Raw genomic sequence first — 26,225 nt, 5'->3', positions numbered from 1 at the left:
AGAAATTGTTTTTAGAGCACTGAGCTTTTAATTGCTTATTTTTAATTCATGTATTGCTCAAATTTTGAAACCTGAAAAGAAAATGTTAAGGAAAGAGGAAATGCAAGAACTATATGGTTTCACAATGATGAAAGAAAAGTCAAGTCAGTAGTTTCTTGCTAAATAAAAAGGTCATCAGTAAGGAAGAAAAACCTTTGAAGGATATCTTCAATGGAAATTGGAATTTCCCTCACCTAACCTAGGTATCTGTTCAATTGCCTCCTACAGCAATTTGCCAAGTCCAAGTGCCTCTCACATTCCTGGTAAAAGAACATTTAGAAAGGCTACCATGGAGAGAGCACTAGGGCAGTGCTAGAAAATATGGACCTGACACTGAGGTCCCAAGCTGATATTAGCAGCTTCCTCTCCTGCATTACAAGGGGGCTGTACTAATGTTTGACACGCCTCCCAGCTCTCAGAGACAAAGGTCCACGTGTTCAACAAAGGCCACCAAGAAAGGAAACACACCTTTTAAAAGTCATATCACAAAGGTGCTTTTATAACGATACTATATATCACTTTTATCTTCAACATAATTAAGCAATATTTTACACAAAACATCCAGCATCTCTTATATGCTACAAATATTAAAAAAGATGAGCTTGTGGTGACAATAAAAAAAAAGGTGATACATAAGTAACTGATGTAAAGAGACTCATAAATAAATTATTTGAGTAGATACTTTAAGTCTTTAAAACAAAAGGCTGGTATAATTTTATTTCAAGAAAATATCTTTTAAGTGTAAAATGACTAATCAGTGGTGCTAGCATTTATTTTTTCACAATGCAACTTGAAAAACAAAATATGAGTTAAACTGAAACCATTTAATATAAAAGTCTTTGATTTATAAAAGTCACTTAAATTTATTTTTATAACAAAGCACTTTTTATATAATTTAAAATACACATGCTTTGATTAAAGAGTGATTGTAAATGAATCCAGTTTTCTTCCACCTGTGATGACAACTGTGTCATTTCTTCTAGAAGTTTTGGCTCTGAAGGAAGCATTTTAAGGTGTAACTGAAAAGAAAAATGATAGTTGAACATTTAATTTAAAACTTAAATTTTGTTTATTCTGGATTCACCTTTTTTACTAAGGAACACCAGAAGAGAGCATTCTCAATACTTTTTTCTTAAACGCTGAGTTATTATCATCTCTCATTTCCCTCTCCCCTACAAACTTTTCTTGAGTTCCCTCCTCTATGGTGCTGTTACTATGGAGTGGTCACCACTCCCCTCCCCCTAAAGTAGTCCTCAAACAGATCCAGAAACAGGACACAGTTCTAACTTAAACCCCTTTCTATGTGCTTCTGTCAATTTCTCCTTTCATTGAAACCCACTGGAAATAAACACTGGTGGGTTCTTAGCTTTATTTTCTAAAGATTTAAGTAACTTGATATTCAGAAACTAAACTTGGCAAATTTGGGAAAGAAAATAGAAACAATTAGTGGCATTTCTATTTTTTCATCCCACATGCTACCAACTAAATATCTACTTTTTAAATAATCAGATTAAATGAAAGGATTTTATATATTAGTGATAAAGAATCATATTCGCCATCATTGAAAATCAGCACCATGCCCTGGCCAGTTTGGTTCAGAGGTTAGAGATCTGCCTGTGGACCAGAGAGACCTGGGTTTGGTTGCCGCTAAGGGCATGTACCTCTGTTGCAGTTTGTCCCCGGCCCTGGCCCTGGTTGGGACTATGTGGGTGGTGACCGCTCAATGTGTCTTTTTCACATCGGTGTCTCTCTCTCTCTCTCTCTCTCTCTCTCCCTCCCTCCCTCCCTCCCTCCCTCTTGCTCTATCTCAAGATAAATGCAAAAATGTCCTCAGGTGAGGATAAAAAGAAAAAAGAAAAAGAAAATCAGCATCATCTGCCTTCTTTGGTACATTGTATTTCTGAAATAAACATGAGTTCTCCATTATATCAGTCATAAAAGCAACTCTGTTATTGCCAAATGACTCGAAACTTCTTCAACCAAGATAGAAGTAAATATTTTTACTTCAGCAGTAGAAAAAAATACAAAGCAAAAATAAATATAAAACCTGATTTTCTCTTCATGATCATAAAAAAACAGCCAAAATGCAACTACTTAAAAAAAATTAATAGCTTAAATGACTTAGAAAAGTCAGAGTCGAGTCAAAATTGTGGTGAGCACAAATAAATAAATAAAAACAAAAATGAAAGACTACAAAGTTGTGTAGTTCAGGTGTCCAATATGGTAGTCAGTATGCACAGGTGACTATTTATATTTAATTAAATTCCCATAAAATAAAAAGTTCAGTTCCTCAGTCACAGCAGCCACATTTCAAGTGCTCAGTAGCCACATGTGACAAACGGCTGCCATGATGGACAGTACAGATAAAGAATATTTCCACCTTCGAAGAAAGTGTTGTCAGACAACTCTACTCCAGTGGAAGGCCAGCTGGGAAGTACTGTCTTACATCAGACTTACCTTTAGAAACAATGCAAGGTATGCCTGGGCTAATTCGAAATCACGCTTTCTGTTCAACATCATTCCGATCATTTTTAAGAAACTCTGCATGACCTCTACAGATCCGCCACAATCAGGAGACAAGCTTCGCAGCTCTGTTTCAATTCCCGATGGGCCTAACTCTTTCAGAAGGTTCAGAGCAGCTTCATCTGTATTAAGTTTTAAGAAGAATCCAGTTATTACCTACGTCAGTCCCCTTCAGAAACTATAGTTTTCATTTCATACCCCAATTGCATAGGAAATTCTTTCTGTGGGTTCATTTCTTCCTGTTAAGTAGTAGAATAAACCCAAATTAAATAAAACCAGTACAAATGATGAGAGCAATTGATAAAAGTACTAAAAGCACTAAACTTTGTATTTTCAGTAATTTAAGGTTGTTTTTCCTGCTGTTAGGGCTGTTAAAGAAAATCTAATTAGTGCCTAGCAACAGAGGCTTTAAGATGCTCTTAAGTAAATCAGAACAAATCTAAATACAAGAAGGCTATAAAAAAGCACATACCAAATTATTAATAGTAGTTACCAATGAAAGTAGAACAAGGTGGAAGAATTCATTTATCTTTCTTTTTATTGTTGAAAAATTATAAAAGTACTATATCCTCATTAAGTAACACTAAAACAGAAATATGAGGAAAGACCCCATCTTATTCTTGCTTATCCCAAACCTACTTGTTTTCTAGAAGTAAAACACTCTTATTTTATGTGCATCCTACAAACATAGTCTATGCACTTAGAACTATTTCTATAGGAGGCATATGATATTACAATGGCAATGAGTATGCTTTTAGGTTTTTGAAAAGGAACACCACCAATGACAAAGTCTAATTTTATTTCTGTCCTTCAGTATATACTAAACACTAGCACTTCCCTTGTTTGTCTGCTACCCCCAAAATAAAACAAATTACCCCTTTTATGATACCCTGCTATTCTTCAGTCATCCACAATGGCCCATCAGTGCCATTCTTTGACTGACAATGTGGACTCATGTGATTTTGGTACAAAAACAAGAGCATTTGGAACAGAAAACAAGAGGATAACTCAAGCAAGATAGTGACTGTGATTTTGTTAATTGCTTACAGCTCTTATTGTTTATCATTATAGTTACAGACTGTAGCTTTCAAAATTTAAATCTATTATTAACCAACTCAATAAATTTTAAAATTATCTTTTCGAGAGATAATTTGGAAATATCTAAAACCACTGAAGATACAAGTCTGCCATATTCCTGAATATACTGTGAACCGTCGTTGTAAATAAAAACAAAAGCAAAAATTTGAAAATAAAAAAAGCAAAAAAATTAGAAGAAAATCTAATTTTCCACAAAGAAAGTGTGAAATGTTTTCAAATTATATTCTAATATCATTATCATATGAATTTAGTGTCAATCATTTAATATAATATAAAAGCTAAAATTATTTCAGAGTTTCAATCCGTTTAGCTTTACTATCTCCTGTCAGCTGAGAAATACAATAATATTCATTCAATTTCTCTTCATAGAAGGTAAAATAAGCTCAAAATACTTTGTAAAATATTTCATATTTTAACTTACATTTATTATTTACCAGTCCTTCTTCAAGTTTCAAGCAGAAATCTGATTTTTGAGCCAAAATTCCAAGATTTACCACTTTAGACTTAAACAAAAATAAACACACATTATTCAAAGAATATAAGTGTAATTAAAAAAAAAAAGTAGAGTTTATAATTAAAAGCTATCATTAATTTACTCAATACATGTAAAACTAGGTGTCGGTAAAGAACTACAAATGTATAACACAAAACACACATCCTATATGCTTAGAATCCTCTAATTGGTGTTTTGTTTACCTGCTGGGGATCGTTATTTTGTTCAGGCGCAGCATATCTGGGTACAAGGCCAGGAACTGTTGGTATAAAAAATGGTGCTGATTTGGGTACTTTGGGTGGTTCCTTTGGTTTATTCTTTTTCTGATTAAGAGAAAATGAGAAAAGAAAAAAGACTATCAAATAAGTATCTTGCCTACAGTTCTAATATTTAATTCCTAGTCAATTTAAAAACAAAGTCCAAAAAGTAACAAAAAGAAATGAAAGTTTTTCAGATTACAATGTTAAAATCCCATTAATCAATACCATAAATATCTTTAAAATGGCTTCCCAACGCAAATCTCCAGGACCCCTGCTGATAAGACAGAAGGAAAATGACGGGGTTCAGGAGAAGCCCCAAGATAAAAATAGCTCATTTTCCTGAAACATGAATATTTATATGACTATTTAGGTAAAGAAATAATAAGCAAGCACTTTTGAACTTCTTTAAAATATAAACTTTTTATCAAAATGGGCTAGAAAGCAAAATTTACACAAATGCTCTTTTCTCAACTGCTGTTAGAATTAATTAGGTATAATTTTTGTGTGAAGCATATCCCTAATTATTCTATTTTGTTGAAATTTTTATTTTTCCTTAGTACTCTGTGTTTTAAGCAGAGAACACTATTGCTTGCTTATAAAATGTTTCCAGTGTTAATATAATTCAATCAGGAACACCACCATCAGATTTCCCACCAACAGAATTTGGTTTTGAAGACTACATGGCTACACGTCAGTATTTCAGGAGCATTTGATGAAGAGCCTTTCTATGGCAAACTGCTTGATAAAGGAGTATCACCATTTCACCTCACACTAACCCTCTTCCATTTCAGGTCTGTAACCCTAGGGAGGTTTGCTTTTGGTAAGAAAGCCAGGGATATTGGTGGCCACATGCAGGAACAGGAGAAAAGGAAGGTACTACCTGAAAACAGGATAAAGTACGGCTACATTACAGCCCTTCCTTGTGATGGTAGAGACTAATAAGAGTCACAGTTACCCTTCTAATTCACTGTTATAGAGCTAGAAGGGAGAGAGTCCCTGAGTTGTAAATAAAAACAAAAGGCTTTGGAGGAGCTCCATAATAATATGGATACTCCTAAGGAAAACCAGAAGTAGAAAAACTGCCCACAAAACAAATATATAAATTCTAACTCTTTTCATTCACTGGAAATAAAAATAATAGAAATGTATGCATTTCTCTCATAAAACCACCCACTCAGGTTTCTATTACGTTTTTACACAGAACAAACTATACTTAACAAGAACAGAGCAGTCCAAAAACTTAATTAACGGCATTATTCTGATTACTCCCTTCATACTCATCTACTTATACTTTTTCATGTATTTCTTTTAGAACTATTCCGTTGAGTATCCCTTTAGCTGACAGACTGGACATGATGGACTGATTTCATAACTGTGCTCCTAGACAACATACTTTATGCTGATGCCCAATGTCTTAAAAAGTGAACAAGTAAAAAGAAACATGTTTAACTTCTGAGAGGAAATTAACATGTAAAAACTTTTCTTCTCTTAGATATCTTCTCAAAGATAGTCATATCTATTTAGGTACTAAGTTATTACTCACAAAAATACTTACCACTTTGTCATAGTTATCAGTTGGTGTTCCTTACTTATTTTCATGGCAGCCCACAATGTGACTTAGCACACACATGACCTCCAGTGAACGTGTGTATGTGTAGATCTAACCAAATCAAGCTTCATAAATAACACCTAGCATTATTAGAGAATGGTCTCTAAAATTTCCTACTCTAGTCTATTCCTTTCAATTGCTTTTGTTGCTCACAAATGAAGGTCATGAAACATGCTTTGGTTTGTTTTGCTTACAAGCCAAACAGAGAAAGACAAGTATCATATGATCTCACTTATTTGTGGAATATAATAAACAAAGCAGTCTGAGTAATGGAGTAGTCCCAGAGACGTGGAAGTGGGGTACAGACTGACAATCCCCAGAAGAGGGGGTGGTAGGGGAGAGATAAACCACAGAACTTATATGCGTGTGTGCATGAACAGTGGACATGGACAACAAAGCTGGGGACAGGGTTGGGAGGGAAGGGTAGGGGGGAATCAGTGGAGGAAAAAGGAGAAACATCTGTAACAAAAATAAATTAATTAATTTAAAAAAAAGAAACATGCTTTGAAAAATTAACTTATGCCATTATTGTCCATTTTTTTATGTAAAATTATAATTTCCTCAAATACAAAGGGGCTAGGTTTTGTTTTCACTGCTGTTGTCACAAGTCATTACCTAGTTCTTATTAACTGACACACTTGGACCCAACACTGCAAGCTCTAAAATCTTCTTGTAATTGGTAGTGTAGTGTATCGGATGATAAAGGGTAACTGAAGATTAATTTTAAAAAGACCAGTGGAAGTCTTTTTGTCTCCAAATACCTAGCAATATATATCACACATGGTGGCGATATTTTTTTTCTTTGCCTTTTTTATTAATTAAAAAAATAATTTATAGGCTGGATTTAAACAACCAATATCTGAGAGCTCTGCAGTTGCAGGCTGTACTTCTGCTATGTCCAAAGGTCTGCTGAATGCTCTTACAGTCAATATATATAAAGAAAGAGAATCTTGTGATAAGCACACTGGATTAAACAGGATTCATCTAAATGGTATTCTCTTTGTTACCTTAGGCATTAACTGCTCCCCCTAAAGCCCTCAAAATAGGGGAAGCTATCTCTACTAAAGAAAATGCTTCTAGAATGTGTCTTTAGGGGTGAACATTAAATGTACTATATATAGTATTACCTTAATAACATCCAGATTAAGAAGGTTTTTCCACCGTGATTCAGGAAGGAGTGACAGAGTCACTAACTGCTCATTCAACTGTTCTGGGGAATCATATTCTATCATTTCATCGCTTGGTTCTATGGTTTTTTCTGATAATTCTACATCTGAAAACAAACATTTTCGGGTATTAAAAATTAACAGAGCGATATTTTTATCATGTAAAAGCAATTTAATTCATTCCAAATCCTTTAGTATTTCATAACATGTTTACTCAATGTAGACTTGTAAACTCTCTTGATTTCATTTCCTCATCTTTTCATATTAAATACAACTCCCATCATTTCTCCACTGGTATTCTATTAGATATCTTATTAATGCCACATCAATAATATTTCTGTAAAAATTCATAGTCATTCATATTTCATATTAAGTTAAAAAATACTTTTTTTTTTTTTTTATCCTCACCGGAGAATATTTTTCCAATTTTTGTACAGATAGAGTGAGAGGGAGAGAGAGAGAGAGAGAGAGAAACATCGATGTGAAAGGGACACATCGAGTGGCTGCCACCTGCACGACCAACCAGGGCCGGGGACAAACTGCAATCGAAGTACGTGCCCTTAGCGGGAACCGAACCCGGGTCTCTCCGGACTGCAGGCCCACGCTCTAACTGCTGAGCCAAACTGGCCAGGGCAAAAATACTTTGATCAAATACATTAAACTTTACATTCAGTAGCAATGCCCCCCATCTTAGGTTTATGATATTACACTTCAAAAATTATTTTACTCTTTTGTGATTACCTTGGGTTTGACAAGTTCCAGGAAGCATCACTACTGAAGGAACATAATCTGTGGGAAGTGGCCGTAATGAAACAACTGAATACAGGGAAATATTGGACCTGAGAAATAAAAACATGAGTTGTATTTTAAAACATAGTTTTTTTGGAAAAACTTCAATTACTGGTAAATAAATAAATAAATAAATAAATAAACAAACTTCATTTACTCTACAATCTTGAATTTGGCTACAGATTCCAATCATGTACAATTTAAAAAAGATCTCAAAGATTAAGAGTATTATTTAGAAAATGCCTTGATTCATGTCATAAATGTTATCACAAGAAAGCTGTGCAGGAACATTATTAATGAAGTACAAAAAAGCATTTGAGAGATCAGTTCTGGATAATACTTTTTAAAGTAACATAATCTCCATATATTCATATTGTTTTGGCAATTGTCAACCATCACTTAAGAAAATAATAACTGAAGGAAAGATGGACTCAGAGTTTTAAGTCAGAAAGTCAGATAGATTCTTGAGGTTGTAAATAGTCTAGATTTCCTCTTCCCTAGAATGTTCCTCTAAGTGGCCATGTTTCTGCTACTTTGACCCTACACCATGGCCTTGGATGACTAATCAAGATGTTGCTTCCTGTCCCAAAGTGAATTAATCAGATTCTGTTTTACATACATTATGAATTTAGAAAGGAAAACAAAAACTGGGAATAGCCTGGCCGACGTGGCTCAGTAAGACTGAGCATCATCCTGTGTACTGAGAGGTCCTGGTTTGATTCCCAGTCAGGGCACATGCCAGGGCTGGGGGCTTGATCCCCAGTAGGAGGCATGCAGGAGGCAGCCGACTGATGTTTCACTCCCACATTCATGTTTTTATCTCTCTCTCCCTTCCTCTCTCTCTTAAAAAAAAAAAAAATCAATTAAAAAGATAAGTTTTTTCTCTTCCTCAATAATAAGTTAATAAGATTATACATCTGACCTCAGGAAATAGCCAAAATTTTTTCTAGTCACAGATGATGGACCATTTATCTTGAACCCTTACATGTTTGTCACAGTGGAATTTAAATATCGCCATATCTTTACACGGTTATGAAGAGTTATGTGACTACAATGAACTTATCAACCATCCTGCCCACAATGTAAGGTAATAAAACAGTACTGGGGTAGTAGCAGGAGGAACCCGGCTAGGGATTCCCTTTTTCTAAACCCTGGCTAGGGATTTCCTTTCTGCTAAATATGGTAAGAGATAAAAATCAATCGTGTAGTTTAGAATACACACTTGAGCAAAGGTATCTAAGTGATCAAGCAGATGTTGAATCAGCCATAAACTTATGGTAGATTAACCTTCTGTCAACAATGTGACATCCCCATTTTATAAATTAAAAAAAAAAAAAAAAAGGCAATGTAAGCAACTACGGTTATCTATGTTGTCATCTTCCTTCTCCTCCTTACCCCAAAGAGAACTGTATGAACAAACTCACCATAGATAAATTCCAAGGTGGTCCACATGGGAAGTGGCCAGAAAGTCTCCAGTAGGGGACATAGTAACATTCAGAGGAGCTGAGTCCAACAAAAAGCTGTCTATAAGGCTATAAAGAAAGGATCAAGATGTTAAAGTACTTTAACTCTACCAAAACATTTAATTCACAAAATATATTTTTGTTAAATAATAGGAGATAATAGATACAGAAAATTTTCACTTTGGTTTTTTAAAAATCACCAACACCAGAAAGTCATCAATAACAAAGAGCTTTGTCAACAAAGTTACCATGTAAAAATAACCTCTCTTAATGAGAACAACCCAGAACACCAAATAGACCAATTAACCAGAGAGGGTTTCAACATCAAGAATATAAGAGGAATTATTCTCTTTCTGGAATGCCATTTTGGTAAACTGATTCGGGGACATTTTTGAAGATGTCACACATTTAAATAAATCTAATTATCAGTACTCCCTTTTGTTTTTGTTATTCCAGTGAAAATTATAAGAGGCTTAGGCAACAGAAAAAAATAATAAAATAAAATGGCTGCAAATAAGAGAATAGTAATGGAAAAAAATATGAGCAATTATGTTTCTCAAATAGGTAACCATACTATACATGAAGTATGTAAAATAATTTAGTCCACAGAGCGTAACCATAAAGCAGCATATAAAAACTAGTCTCACAGATTTAAAAGTTGGAAGGGTTGAAAAGTTGGGGAGGAAGGGGCAGCAGTCACACCCCGGTAGACTCACTGCAGGCTTCTCAGAGAACAGTGTTGGAGATAAGCCTTCCAACTGGACAGGATTTCAATGGACACTGATGATAAAGAAAGCATATCCTGGCCGAGGGCAGTATGGAGGGCAAGGCGAAGGAAAATACAACTGGTCTAGTGAGGAGTGCAATTTGAGACATGAGCATAAGGCTACACACATGGTCATGAATATGAAAAATCTGAGTTTGTTTTTATTTTAATCAATGAAAAGTCACTAAAGGCTTTTGAGCAGATAGTAGTGAAATGCTCATTTTCATAAAAAACAAAAAACCCTGTCATCACAAAGTACAGTATCTCTGAACAGGAAGAACAGTGAAATTATGCCAGTAGTCATCTAACGAGCAATAAAGATCTGGACTAGCATGGTGACAGGAAGGAATTTAATGAGCAAAGAGGAAGATCTCCTGCAAAGGAAGCTTCTTAGGTTGACTAAGAGTGTGAATACTTTGTATACTTTAAGAGAAATATACTGTTTCTAATCACGGTTGTTTTAAAACCTACTTTATTCACTGGAGCCAGTACATTATTATCCATGGCGAGGCACAACAAAATGACTGAAGTTCAGTACCTACATTAAATAAAATATTATTTCAAGAAAAACAATATAACAGCAGGTCGCACTTTTTAAGTATTCTATGCTAAGTATCCTAAGCCCTTAAATCTACTCATTAAATCCTCATGACCCCATGAGGAAGATCTGTTTTTACTAGACAGTTCAGAAAAAGGAAGCCTAGTAAGATTTAAGAATTTGCTCAAGGTAGAAAATTGAGCTAAGATTGTCACCCAAGCAGTCTGCACTCTTAATCACTATAAACTCAATAAAAACACTGCTGAGACCAAAGGCATAACAAGCAGCTCAATAGCACATTCACACGCTGGGGATGCCTACATTGCTGAATCATGAGCAGCTCAAATGTGAAGGAGGACTCTCCAGTGAAGACATTAACCGACTTGTCCATAATGAAATTTCTCTCCCAATTTGTTCAGAGTGTGATTAATAATGTAAAGCTTAAATAATGAACTCAAGACCGAAGCACTGGAAACACACACCAAAGTGTGCTCAGAACAATGACCATTATTAAACTATCATTTATGGGGGAAAAGGTGAGTAATAACCTGTCTGATTTCTTCTCAAACTTACTCTGGAAGCTCTCAAAAATGGTTTCTCTTGGGAGTCAAGAGAATTGAGGAAAAGGAAACACTGGTAAACACTTACTACATACCAGAGACTGTGAAATTATTTATATAAATCCATTTAACTCAAACAACCCGGAACAGAAACATCCCAATTTATATATATGAAGAAAAAGTCTAAACACAGCAATTTCAGATCTTACCATTTCTTGTTCTGATCAATATTTGCTCATTAAAATTGTAAGTATGTGAGGGGTGAAACTTCCTAACACGTATGTTAAAAAGAGAATCTACTGCTTGAGCAAATTTATTTTATATAGTAACTAAAATTATTTTGTCAAATTCATTGTGCAACCTGATTCCACAGCTGTTGTGTGTGGGTAGGCTGACCTTGCATTATGGAAAAGCATCAAATTGAGGAAGGTGGTTTCCACACACACAGCATATTTTACACAGCTACATCAGTTCACAGAGCTTAAGTGTGAAGGCCTAATCCCATACCTAAGTACCAAAAAGTCTCCTGCCAATCCCACAGAATGAAAGTCCCAGATAAGTACTTTTTGAGAGAACATTAATAAAATTCCCATTGTAAGAAATCAGTTTTTTAAGCACAAGCTCTGAATACTAAGTCATTTCTGGTTATATCCTGAACAAATGCAGACAGTGTCTAGATGATGAATCTCCAAAGTTATGGAATCACATTACACAACAATCTTTAATGAACAGAACAAAGGGAGGGCTTTGCCTCAGTGAGAAATGCAATATAATGTTCTACTCCAATTAATTCTCATGTAATGTTCCTCAGAAAATAGTGATGAGAAAGAACAAAATGCAAAATTCTATTAAAGCTATTTTATACCTTTTTCATCCCCCAAAGAGTTCAACCTGAACTTTCAGTAGATTGAAAACAATGAAATAAAAGATGGTTGTGGTAGGGAATGACAGATAATTTCAGGGATAAAAAATTTCAACTCTGCCTCTCTAAGAATCCTAGAAAAACAAGAAAAGCATCTCTACTTTAAAGCAACTTTACAGGAAACAGTTCAGTACCTATGCAATTTGTTTTAGACTAGCATAATTCCAGGTAGATACACCTATATGTTACCACACCCAAAGGTTTACTCATAAATGGCTTCACTTTTCAGACTATGTAATAAGTATATTTATTCTTTAATTACTTAACATGTTAAGTAAATGACTAAGCTGCTTACCGAAGAAGGAACTAGGAATCCTAAAGATTACCATTTTTATGGCACTAATCTCTGTTACACAAAAACTGTCATACAAATCATGGTTTAAAAACAGGGGGAATCAAAAACCCCAACATATGGGTATATGATGAAACACTGATCCCCACTTCCTTATTATCTTCCACATTAAGAAAATCAGTTTATCCTTGTAACATAACACAACCCAAACAAGGCGGAAATCATAACTATTGGGAAATGTCTTTTTCTCTAAAGCTTATTGTAGCAAAATGTCATCTACAAAATATGCCACCTTGGACAAATCACTTTGCTTCTCTTTAAGCCTCCATTTCCTCATTTGTAAAATGGGACTAATAGTAGCAATAGTACCTACACCCATTTGAATGAGGGAAGATGAAAAATAAAGGCATATAAAATGCCTAGCTGCTAATGGTAAATGCTGGCTTAGTTGCAGCTAGACAGCAGCAGTTGAATGAAATTGCTTTTCAAGTTTTCTCATTTCCTATACTTCCAATCTTAACCAAAGTAGTCCTTATTTCTGTCTTTATTAAAAATATACTTTGCTTCAATCAGTGAAGTTATTATTACATTTCTTTGAACAATCCCTGTGTGACTCCTTTCTTACTCTTGTGTTTCTCCCACCTTCGTGCCTGTGTATTCACTCAAAACTGCCTCAGTGTTCACCAGAGTTGAACACCTGACAAATTTAAACCTGCTCAATTTTTTACTGAAATAAAAAATTTAGCAAAAAAACTAATGCTGAGTCAAAGATGGATAGGTTTAATGCTTCCAGATCTTAATTTTTCCATTTCAAAGGAAATCTTGCCACTTAGAAAAAATATTTTGCCAATTTAGTACTAATGAATATTAACCTATCTCACCCATTAATGTGAACTAAAACTACTAAAAAGGAAAATGACAAGGGCAAATGTCAACTCTATTGCTTGTAGAACTTTCTTAATGTAATTAAAGCAATCCAAATTGTAATGTTCACTTTTAGTCCAAGACTACCAATAATTGTTAATGGTGTCTTTTAAAAAAAAGGTGTTTTAAAAATTAAGGAAGTATCCACTGTAGGTGAACTTTTTGAAGATAGAGGGCACAGCTAACTGACTAAATTTTGCTTTACTCCATTAAATGAAAAAGAGACACATCTGTGGACAAAGTTCCTAGTTATCAGAGCTGGACTCATTAGTGACACTCTTTTGTTGTACACAGTCCAAATCAGGTGCCTATGCTTAATAAATAGTTGTGCCTCATTCCTAAATCAAACTTGAAAGGAAATAATGAGCACATTAGGGTTTTTCCTTTCTAAAGGTAAAACTACTTTCAGGTATGAGCTTATCTAATTTGTGAGGGAAAAAAAAAGGGTAAGTAGAATTAAACAGAGACTAATGTAGAAATATTTCTGAAGGTTAGTAAGTACCATCTACCTTCTCACTTTTCTCATCAATGTCTTTCCTTATGGTATATTCCTGTTAAATTAGATACTTTGCTATTTCTATAATTCATCCTAAGCAATTCTAGGTTAAGTAGTATGATTTTAAATTCCAACTATTCCTATATAATTTTTTAAAGAGTATTTTTTTAGAGAGGGGGAAGGTAGAGAGAGAGAGAGAGAGAGAAACATTGATTGGTTGTCTCGCTATGCACCCAGACCAGGGATCAAACCCGCAACCAGGGTATGTGCCCTGACGTGGAACCAAACTGGTGATCCTTTGGTGCAGCGAAGATGCTCAACCAACTGAGCCACATGGGTCAGGGCTATTCCTATATAATTTTTAAAACAACAAAGCACACAAACACATTCTCTCTTTCAGTCACCATTGTTCAAATTAGACAATGTTTTCTCTTTGAGAGTTATTTTAGTAGCAAGTTTCAGTCTATGAAACAGATTTCTGAACACTACTGGGTTTTATCCAAATCTTAAGATACACATTTTTCATTACCTTAAGATATCTAAAATGTCTTCTTTCAAGAATTATGTTAGAGACAGAGAATATATAACATACATCAAGGAAAGTTAAAGTTTTTGACGTTTTAAATAAATTCAATATGAACAAAACAAACAAGCAGAAAACATACAAAATAAAAGTTTGAGTCATAAAGTCTGAGCTGTATATTGAAGCATCAAAAAGGCCAAATGAGCTTTTGTCAGGTTTATGCAACTCACTTCTATATCTCAATTTTGCAGAAACAGAAAACCAAAGAGAAACTGCATTTTCCTCACTATTTTTTATGGCATTAATCCCTGTTATCTAAGAGATCAAAAACATTCTAAGGATAAAATACCATCAAGTTAGAAAAATCCCCAAACATATTCATATTTTTAGAAGCACATAATCCATTAACCACAGGTAAAAGACAACGGCTGAGAAATCTTCTGAGAGGTTAGGGATTTAAAAATAAAACTCACCACCCAGAAGGAAGGTCCCAAGTTCTAATACAGCAATCCATTGAAGCACTTATTAACCAACGACCATCAGGACTGAAAGCCTTTAAATTAAAAAAACAAATACATATATAATTTGTGGGTGTGTACATGTGTATGTGTGGGTATTTATGTTTGCAGTATTTGCATTTGTATTTTTAGCAGCTTAAAGAATGAAAGAAATGAAAAGATGCAGGCTACATGAAAAACTAAGTTTGAGCAAAATTTAGACAGCCTTATTTTATATAAAGGAAATACCTTTTCTTATATACCACTGATTTGGATATAGATAAGGATTAGGCTTTTACATGACTTATAAAAAGTTTTAAAAATTAACAGTATCACCCAATTTAAAATTTTTACTCCAGCATCTCCTATATTTATAGACAATTAACAAATTGACTAAACTATAAAACTGTTTTGAGAACATGCAATTAAAAATATTTTGTTTCCTACTTCCATTATAATGTATCTGTGAAAGCAATAAAAACTACATTTTCTTCAAGAGTCTGTTAGACTAATTTTCTAAGAATAAATACAATTTTGAATGCTAGCTACCTTAAAATATTAGTTACTAAAGAAGTCCTTCTACTTTTACTTGTAGTTTCAGTTAAAAATCTCCTTTTCTTCATTAATCATGGTTTCTTTCCAAAATATAATTTAAAACCACAATAGTAAGATTTTCAAAATAAATCCAAAGAATAAACTATTTAAGCCACCCTTAAGAAGTTAAATCTTTCATCAGTAGAAATGAATAAATAATAGCTCTCCTTGCATGCAGCAAGTGTTTTGAAACTTAAATCAGGTTAGATGTGGAAGAAGGCCCAAAAGGAAAAACTTTAAGGTTTATAATGGCAATAGACTGTATTCATCCAGGAGTCTAAGCACACCAAAGGGTTCATAACTATCCATATTAGCAAATGATATTGGGATAAGTGAACTCTAATTTGTTCGTCAGGATGCAATAATACTGTGGAAACTCAAAACTTATGGTACAAAGGATTCTATTTACAGGATAGTGCAAGATATTAAAGGATGGGAAAAATGACTCTGATAAGTAAAGTCATGTTATAAACGCACATATATTTAATTTAACAGGAATAATTTATTACTGAGTAGGAGAAACTCCAGACACACAACTTTGAAGTAAAATGTGAAAAGCAAAGAAACAGGAAGATTGTTGGCACTGTCAGATGTTTTCAAATATGCTTATTTCATCAAAATTACCCCACTTCCACCCTTATTTCTATAGGTACTGTTACAACAAATTCTGTAGACAGGTAGTTCTACCAATCTCCAATCTGCAGAACAAGACAATTTCCTGATCCTCCCCCTTTTTTTTGGCATTTATCTTCAGATTCAGCGAAAGGGAGAGAGGGAGGAAAAGGGAGAGAGAGACACACTGAGTGGTCGCCACCCACATGACCCCAACTGGGGGCTGGGGACAAACTGCAACCGAGGTACGTGCCATAGCAGGAACCGAACCCGGGACTCTCTTGTCTGCAGGTTGACGCTCTAACTGCTGAGCCAAACCAACCAGAGCTCTCTCTTATTTTTAAGAAAATGGGTAAACACTGCAAATTCTGGTTTTTGGTGTGAGAACTAATAAGTAAAAGTAGCTGTTGGGACTGCCACTCAGTAGCTAGAATTTTATTTTAATTTTTTTCTCTTTTTAAGTAGATCAAGGAATCCGCAATTGATGCAAAATGACAATATAAACTCAATACGATCCTCTACATACACTGTTTAAACTAGGATACTTCTTATCATATCACACACCCCACTATAAGAATATAATAGTAAGCTAAAACACATTATTACTTAAACTCTTTTGGAGTTAAGCTACATAACCTCTAGAAATAAAACAAAACTAGAATAAACCAGGTACTAGATATTCCAAGTCACCTAATATTAATTTGTTATACATGTAGAAAACCAGAAATAATTTCCTTCAACCTACTTTAATATTAAGTAAAAAATGATATACTTATATTTCAATGGATCACTCAATCTCCAAAGTACATTTTGGCCTTGTTTAGAGTTTAAGAGAAAAAGATAAACTCTGCAATTTATATTTTAATCTGATGGTATTAACTTCCTGAGAAATGTTAAACTTCTTTTTTTTTTTTAAATTCCAGGACATTCTATTTTTTTTTCTTTATTGATTTGAGAGAGAGAGAGAGAGAGAGACAGAGAGAAAGAGAAACATTGATGAGAGAGAACATCAACTGGCCGCCTCCTGCATGCCCCCGCACTGGAATTGGATCCACAACCTGGGCATGTGCCCTGACCGGGAATCAAACCGGCTACCTCTTGGTGCATGGGTCGAAGCTCAACCAGTGAGCCACACCCGGGAATATTAAACTTCTTTTAATTCTACATTTTCCTTAAACATCTCCTTGAAAAGTAGTCTCCATATTATTTCTCTGGAATATTTCCTCATAAGATAAATAATTTAATGCTATTCAAGGAAAACAGATTCAATTATTTGAACATTTTTAACCTAAATGGGTCAAGTTTTGTTTAAACATCTAGTTTGTTTTACCATGTCATTTATTTGGCCTTGGTGTCCAGAAAACTCTCTGACAATCTTCCTAGTTTCTATATCCAGAACACTAATGGAGAAGTCATCCAAAGCGAGTCCCAGAATGCCACTAGCAAGATAAATGCATCAGTTTTAATAAACAAACAAACAATAAACCTTAAACTAAAATCTCAGTCATTTTAATTTTTTAAATCAAGTGTACCTTTAGGGAAATTAAGCAAAATGCTGTTCTTTTTATATTAATAGTTTTATTTTTCCCACTTGGTAGAACTATGTACTTAAACTAAGAACTTTTACCAAAAAACATCAAGAAGAAAATTCATTATCATTAAAAGAAAAACTTTACCTGTCTCTATGTAGCAGCATCATATTTGGAGATGAATCGAGGCTCATAGAATGTATTAAATTTTTGTTTTTAAAGTTCCAGAACTTGAGTAATCCTTCACTACCAGTCGTAATTGTCAACTGGTTCAATCCATCCACTGCAACACCTCTAACAGACCCTTTATGAGCTTTAAAAAAAAAAGAATTGGCATTGCCTCTCTGAATACTACACAAAGAGCGATTCCTTCATTTACCTTCCCTAAAATATTGAAACTGCTCTGAATTTTAGGGAGTAGGGGAGATTATTATATTGCTTGAGTAAAAACATAGAAGCCCATAAGGTTAATACACAAAACTTTCAAAAAACAATTAAGAGTTTCTGCTTAAAAGAAAACAAAAATTTTCATTTGTATAATATCCACCTTCCCCTAGCACCCATGAGGTCAATCTCTTTGAGTATTTCAACACAATGGTTACAAAAGAAGGATCTGTCATATAGGGCTGACAATAATCCACCTACAACTATAGCTAAATGGTTGGCACTCAAGAATTTAATAAATGTCAATGACAGCTATTTGCCTTTTATCTCTCTATCTATATTCTTTTTAAATAAGAAATAGAAAAAAAAATTCAATACCTTGATCCGCACCAAAACTTCCTCGATGCATACCAGACTGCATGTTATATACATCTACAGCTCCTGATGAGAGACCAATTACAGCAAAGTTTCCACAAGAAGTGATATCCACTGCCTTAGGAAAAAAATTTAAACACAAATGACACAGCAAATAACTAACATGTTTATTATACTTTATAGTTTCCAGAGTGTTTTTTATCTACTAATTACCTTTTTTTTAAAAAAGTCACAGCATGATAAATGAATGGGTTCATTAATTTTCTTAAATATAATATAATTATATTTGTATAAGAAATATCTCCTTGATTCTATCTCCTTTCTCTTCGAAGTATGAAGAAATTATTAGCCAAGACAATAAAATATAACTGAAGTTAACTCAGTTGAAATTTACAAAGTCAGAAGAATTGTATTATCAGTTGGTTTTCAATTTTTAATTTACCCAGAACAGTGCTAAAGTCAAAGCACTGCATTCCCTAATTTGTCTTTACCTCGCCTTACTTTTAAAATGCTTGTACAGCTGACATACAGTTAAAAACATATCATTAGAATGTCCAATGAAAAAGCTAAAAATATTTAATTATGACATACTGGAAGGGAATACAAAAGACATTATATAGAAAACATTAGTTTATAAGCAGTTTCTATAAAATAAATGCAGATTTTAATACTTAAAATGTCAATGTTGTATTAATGAGATGTCTTTTCTATGTTAAAAACATGAGACTGTTCTATATTGGGTCATGGCCAGAGAAATCCCTGAATGCTACTATGTGTCAGTCAGAAGTTTCAAGAAAAAATTCAAAATACTGCTGAATTTATGCCTAAAGAAATAGATAGCTTCTCAGATCGAAAATAAAATATTTAATAGAGGCTATGTAACTGTTCAAAGCAGCATATGTCTTGACTCAAATACACTATGGACTGAGTCAAGACATACTTACATTGCATTCACATAAGTATGCTCTACTTACATATATTTTTTCTAGATAATTAAACTTATTCCATTTACATATATATATATATTTTTGGATAGGAAATTATGAACTAATCTTGAAAAGCATTTTATCTGCTAAATAGAACATAAATATAATCTTACCTACTTTGAAAAACTCATAAATTTTTACACTATGTTGTATAGTTCTAGTACCAGGGACTAATGGGACTAAACTATAACCTACAAGTAGTAAAGGCTCCTGATGTGCTTGCTATACTTTTTATAATTTGTATTTTTTTTTTAATTTATTTTTTATTGATTTTTAGAGAGAGAGAAAAAGAGAAACATTGATGTGTGAGTGAAACATCTATTGGCTGTCTCTTGCATACCCCATACCAGGGATCAAGCCCACAACCCACAACCCAAGCATTCTCTCTGACCGAGAACTGAACTGGCAACCTTTTGGTGCATGGAAGATGCCCAACCAACTGCTCCACACTGGCCAGGGAAAATCTGTATTTATTTTAATAGGATTGATTGTTGTTAGTGGGCCTGCTTCTGGTAATCTCCTTTTCTTATTTATTCACTCTAATGTCTTATTGAAAACAGCATAAGCAAAGCAAAATGAGTAAGCTGAGTTACCTTTGACTAACAAATTGTGCTTTAGTGCATGGCTGTCTGATAAACACTTCTGTTTATTATTTACTGGTTACTGGCTTTGTTCCAGGTAGCTAAGTTTGCCAGAGAAATGACTAAGTATATACATATACTTAATATACTCACTATATATACATATACTGAATGATCTATGAGTGATCATTATAGATTAAGGACACAGGTTCTAAACTGAGTGGTCCAAGAAGGTTGAAATCCCAGCTCTTCCATTTACTAGCCTTACTGACCTTAGGCCTATATTAAGCCTCAGTTTTATTGTCTATAAAAAGAGGCTAACAATAGACCGAATCACAAGACTGTTGTGAGGATAATATAAAATAATATGTGCTAGGCAGAGAGCCTAGAACAAAGTAAGCACACAAAAGAAACATTAGCTATAATTATCATTACCACTACTTTACAATAGCTATTCAAACCTGAGCAGGTAAATTTAAGACACTTAAGACAGAATCTCTATGGTAGAAAATAGTATCAAATCTTAAGACTGGATTTTTGTACTATGGATAATAAAGTATACATACTTACAAAGAAATTGGTACAAAATAGGATCAAATGTGGAGTTAAACTTTTAATAAGTATTTCCAAAATCCTAGCTGCCTCTTTTGTAGATACTGACAAGCTAATCCTAATATCACATGATCTCACTTATTAGTGGAATCTAATGAACATAATAAACTGATGAACACAATAGGTCCAGAGGCATGGAGGCATGGAACAGACTGACATATCTCAAAGGAGGAGGGGAAGATGAGAAGAGATTAACCAAAGGGTTTATATACATATATGCATAATCAATAGACACAGACAATAGCATGGTGAAGGCCTGGGGTGGGTCAGGGGCTGGAAGGAGGGGGAAAAACTGGGAGAAAATTGGGGGACATCTATCATATTGTCAGCAATAAAAAAACTCATATGGAAATACAAGGGACCAGAATAGCCAAAACAATCCTGGGTAGGAAGGCAGACAAACTTGGAATGTCCGTTAACTAACTGACTAATGGCTAACCAAAATGTGGTTTATACACAAAATGGAATATTATTCAGCAATAAAGTATACAATATTGATACATGCTACAATATGCATACACCTTGAAAATATTATGCTAAATGAAAGAAGCCAATCACAAGGACCATATATTTACTGTATGATTCCATTTACATGAAATGCCCAAAATAGGCACATCTATAGAGATAAAAAGTAAATTGTAGTTGCCTAGGTAAGGGAGATGAAAGAGGGGGAAAGTAAGAGAATTCGATTGGCTGCTAATAAGTATAGGATTTCATTTTGAGGTGATGGAAATGTTCTAAAATTAGATTGGTAAGATTTTGGTGATGATTGCACAATTCTATGAATATACTAAAAACCACTGAATTATACACTTTAAATGAGTAACTTACATCTCAATAAAACTGTTCAAGAAAAAGCAGAGGCAACACTTCTGCAAACCAAATTTAATTATGTTTCTTTGTATCTTAATAGAAGACTTACGTATTAACAAAAAATAAATAAATAAAATTTTGAAGAGGAATAAAAACTTACAAATAAACACTGGCATTTAAAAGCTGTAATTAAAAAGGCTTAGACTGTACTCAATCAGAATTTCTCTAAAAGGCATTTATCACAATATACAAACATAAGAAAATAAGAAATAAAGGATTGAAATAACTTCTACATCTATAATTGATTAAAGATTTAGCTAAATCCTACTCATATAGTATAAGAAATCAAGGAAGGAAGGAAGAGACACATTGAGTAGTTGCCTCCTGCACAACCCCGACTGAGGGCAGGGATCAAACCCAGGGATGTGCCCTCGACAGGGAATTGAACCCTTTGGTCTGCAGGCTGACACTCTAACCACTGAGCCAAACCAGCCAGTTATATTCAATACAGTTGAATATAACAAGATCACCGCAGGATACTTTTATGGGGGAAAACGCCCTTATAAACAAGCTTACTTACTGTTGCAGTTATGTCATCTTTCTTCAGCTCTTTTGGCTTGAGAAAGTAAGCGCCTATTGTAGATCTTTGATAGTTCCAGGTTGAGCAAGATAGCTTACCCTGATGGCAAGCAATGATACCATCCCAGTCACTTTCACGAGTTTCCTCTAAAACATGATTAAAATCATAAATCAACTGCTTTTCATTCTCCCATTCATTCATTCACCTATTATTTATTAAGCATGTAATATTCTATGTCATCATTAAGCATTACAGACACAATTATAAACAGATAATTCCTGAAAGTGATGAACTTCCAATCTAACAAGAGATCTCATTAGAAGAAATTAAGTATGACAGTGCCTTATAAGCAGTGAAACAAGTGAAAAATAACTGGGAGGATGGGGTAGACGGGCATACACAGGCCCAAGAGCAACTTGAACAAAATGAAGCACAGCAAATAAGTAAAGCACTTTCTTAGAGGGGGAGAGGAGAGCAAGGCCACTGAGGCACATTGCAAAGTATCTTGAAGGCTACGTTAAGGAGTCGAGATTCCACCCTAATAATAAGGGGCCACTGAAAGGTTTTTAAGATGAGTGACATGATCCAGATGTTTTAGAAAGATCATACAGTTCTAAGATAAAAAACAGAAAAGAGGGTGGTCAAAATTAAAGGTTAAAAAAATATCACCCATCAGATTCTTATAACAACCTTAAATTTAAAATGGTGCCTATAGCCCAGTTGATATGGCTCAGTGGTTGAGCGTCAAGCCATGCACCAAGAGGTCAGTGGTTTGATTCCGGTCAGGGCACATGCCCAGGTTGTGGGCTAATCCCCAGAGGGGGGCATGCAGGAGGCAGCCAGTCGATCTTCTCTCTCATCGATGTTTCTCTCTCTCTTCCTCTCCCTTACTCTCACTCTAAAATCAATAAAAAAAATTTTTTTTAATAAATAAATAATATGGTGCCTATACAGTTATTGTCTATGATAGTTTTCACTTAACAATCCCATCACCAATACATTTTCCTTTGAGTTCCAGTCAGTCCTCATTTATCGCGGTTAATCAGTTCCAGACTATGGCGATAAATGAATTTCCGTGAAGTAGGGTTCTTTCTTTATATACAGTTGTCCCTCGCCATTTCGCACTTGGACTTTCACGGCGTCACTGTATCGCGGTTTTTCTAGATACTATACTATATTATATTTGAAGAAACCGCGATAGAGTGAAGCTGCAAAAGTCGAAGTGCAGTGGCGATGGATGACTGTACTTCTTTGAATGAAGCACTGCTCAAATGACATAGTATATAGTAAAACCTCAGTGTATTTTAGATCTTTATTAAATTAGAACTCTGTGTTCCCAGTTCTTGCCTTTTTACATTAGTGACTTTCATTATACCAGGCATATGACTGAATAAAAAGGGCTACAAAATGATATATCAAATACTGTTTATTAATAGCTCTTACAGAGATGAGCAAAGCCTGAAATAGATAGCAAGTTCAAATTATAAACAACTCATTTTTAGTCTTTACACAAGATTAGCATGCACTTGAGGTTCCCTTCCAGATGCTTATTAATATTTGCAAAAACATCCATTAAAATGAAAGATATAAAGAAATATATAGTACAAAATAAATGACAAAGCAGAACGTCTCAAAACACAGTATGAAGTTACTTACCAGCTGCAAACTTGGTGATGGGCGGAAGTCTCACTGACATGGTATTCTGAAGTCCTTTACGTTTGACTCTCTTTTTATTTATTAATCCTGAGGACAGGGAAGAGGGAAACATAGTTATGAATCTTTCTTAATGAAATGTACATAAAAGTTATTCACCATCACATAACTTTAAAGTTCAAGATATTCTCATTTAAGGCAGAAGAAAAATAAAAATGTTATTACCACTATCAATTAAATTGTTTGTAAGTTTAACCTAAGTAATTATGCCACAAGAAAATAAACTCTGAGATATAAATAATTGAAAAAAGGTAAAAATCTCTTTTTTTGCAGGTGAAGTAATGGTATAGTCATGTCAATCAAAAGAACAGCCAAATAATTATTAAAAATAATAATAGTTTCATTGTACCAGACACAGAACCAATACAAAAAAACCCAGCAAGTTCTCTACAATGCAGCAATATTTAATATCATTATAATAAATATATACATTTTGTATTACATTATATTTCTAATTGCAACAATGATCACATTCATATTAGCTAGAAAATCATTAAAATATGTAAAATAGCCTGGCCAATGTGGCTAAGTGGATTGCGTGTCAGTCAACCTATGGACTGAGTGGTCACGGCTCAATTCCAGTCAGGGCACATGCCTGGGTTTCAGGCTCGATCCCCAGAAGGAGGCAGCCAATAGATGTTTCTATCTCTCTCTCTCTCTTCCTCTCTCTAAAAATTCAATTAAGGGCTTCCGGTCAAGAGGGGGGTGTAGGTAAATACAGTATCGTGTCCTCCCACAACCACATCAAAGTTACAACTAAACTACAGAACAACCATCATTCAAAATTGTCTGAAATCAAGCTGAATGGAAGTCCTACAACTACGGAATTAAAGTAGCCGCCACATCGTAACTGGTAGGAGGGGCGGAGGCAGACGGGTTGGTCCCACACTCTCATGTGGCAGATAAAAATCAGGACGATTCCTTGGCTGGGAAGGTCCTCTCTGGGAAGGGCCTCCCACACCAGGCACCCCACTCAGAGTTCCAGTGCCAGGAAGAGAAGTCCCCATAACTTCTAGCTGAAAAAACCAGAGGGAACTGAGGTTGGGGGAGGCTGAAGTGGCTGTAGCCCCAGGCAGCTCCTCTTAAAGAGCCAGCACATGGACTTATCAGACTCACTCCCTCTAAGCTTAGAGGGGAGGTAGCTTGAGGGGCACCAGAGACATAAAGAGAAGAACTGAGCTGTTTGGCATTAGAACAAGGGCTGGAGAGGGGACTTTCTCCAGGACAAACGTGCTGTCAGAGGCCTTTGTTCCTTTGGTGAGCCCTTCCCTGTGGCAGCAGACAACAGCCATATCTGGGACTCCAGCAACTTGGCTCACACTGGTTGCCCTGCCCTGGTGATTCCCTGAGGCCCCGCCCCACCCAACTTTCAGGCCCACCCAAGCTGTTACCAGTTGCTTAACCATAGGATTGGCCTGTCTTGGATCCAGCTTCAGGTTTTCCTAAATTCTTTCAAACAAACAGCATCTGGTCTCAGCTAGCCCCATACCTCTTGTTAAGTATACATAGAAACAAACACAGGGAGGCAGCAAAAATAAGGAGACAAAGAAACAGGTCCTAAATAAAAGAACAGAAAAAATCACTAGCAAAAGAACTAAGGGAAATGGAGATAAGCAACCTAACAGATGTTGAGTTAAAATACTGCTTATAAGGATGCTCAATAAACTTAGTGAGAACCCCAATGAACTCAATGAGGGCCTCAAGACCATAAAAAAAAAACAGTCAGAAATGAAGGATGCACAGTCAGAAATGGTGGCACTAACTGAAATAAAGAATAATTTACACAGATTCAATATAGTAGAGTAGGTAAAGCCAAGAAGCAAATCATCGATTTGGAATATAAGGAAGCAAAAAACACCCAATCAGAACAGCAAAAAGAATCCAAAAAAATGAGGATAGTGTAAGGAGCCTCTGGGACAACTTCAAGCATGCATCTTGGGGGTGCCAGAAGGAGAAGAGAGAGAACAAGAAATCAAAAACCTGTTTGAAACAATAATGGCGAAAACTTCCCTAACTTGGTGAAGGAAACAAACATACAAGTCCAGGAAGCACAGAGAGTCCCAAACAAGATGAACCCTAAGAGGCCCACACCAAGACACATCATCATCAAAATGCAAAAGGTTCAAGACAAAGAGAGATTCTTAAAAGCAGCAAGAGAAAGGCAGCTAGTTACGTACAAGGGAGTTCCCATAAGGCTGTCAGCTGATTTTTCAAAAGAAACTTTGCAGGCCAGAAGGGAGTGGCAAGAAATATTCAGAGTGATGAAAAGCAAGAACCTACAACCAAGATTACTCTATCCTGCAAAGCTGTCATTTAGAATTGATGGACATATTAAGAGTTTCCCAGACTAGAAAAAGTTAAAGGAGTTTATCACCACCAAACCGTTATATGAAATGTTGAAGAGTCTTTTTGAAGAAAAAGATAAAATATATGAACAAACAAAATGGCAATGAATACATATCTATTGACAATGGAATCTACAAAATGA

At 34.8% G+C, this 26,225-nt stretch overlaps 1 protein-coding gene across 1 annotated transcript in view; it reads right to left on the bottom strand.

Annotated features, from left to right (window-relative positions):
* Positions 1–751: 751 nt before the first annotated feature.
* The window catches only part of WDR36 (WD repeat domain 36), a 39,406-nt gene continuing 13,932 nt past the window's right edge, over positions 752–26,225 (bottom strand). The window contains exons 11-23 of the mRNA XM_036279238.1: positions 23,681–23,767; positions 22,025–22,170; positions 18,456–18,570; positions 17,841–18,006; positions 17,495–17,603; positions 14,935–15,014; positions 9,402–9,509; positions 7,930–8,027; positions 7,150–7,295; positions 4,357–4,476; positions 4,082–4,163; positions 2,497–2,684; positions 752–1,058 (exon numbers count right to left, since the gene is read on the bottom strand). Of these exons, the coding sequence (XP_036135131.1) occupies positions 909–1,058; positions 2,497–2,684; positions 4,082–4,163; positions 4,357–4,476; positions 7,150–7,295; positions 7,930–8,027; positions 9,402–9,509; positions 14,935–15,014; positions 17,495–17,603; positions 17,841–18,006; positions 18,456–18,570; positions 22,025–22,170; positions 23,681–23,767 (1,595 nt within the window). The 3' untranslated portion in view covers positions 752–908. The remainder of the gene's footprint in view (positions 1,059–2,496; positions 2,685–4,081; positions 4,164–4,356; positions 4,477–7,149; positions 7,296–7,929; positions 8,028–9,401; positions 9,510–14,934; positions 15,015–17,494; positions 17,604–17,840; positions 18,007–18,455; positions 18,571–22,024; positions 22,171–23,680; positions 23,768–26,225) is intronic.

The sequence above is a fragment of the Molossus molossus genome, unplaced genomic scaffold, assembly GCF_014108415.1.
Source record: "Molossus molossus isolate mMolMol1 unplaced genomic scaffold, mMolMol1.p scaffold_m16_p_3, whole genome shotgun sequence".
Taxonomy (NCBI): Eukaryota; Metazoa; Chordata; class Mammalia; order Chiroptera; family Molossidae; genus Molossus; species Molossus molossus.
Note: the sequence above shows the minus strand (reverse complement) of the source record. Positions and strands in the feature narration are given on the sequence as shown.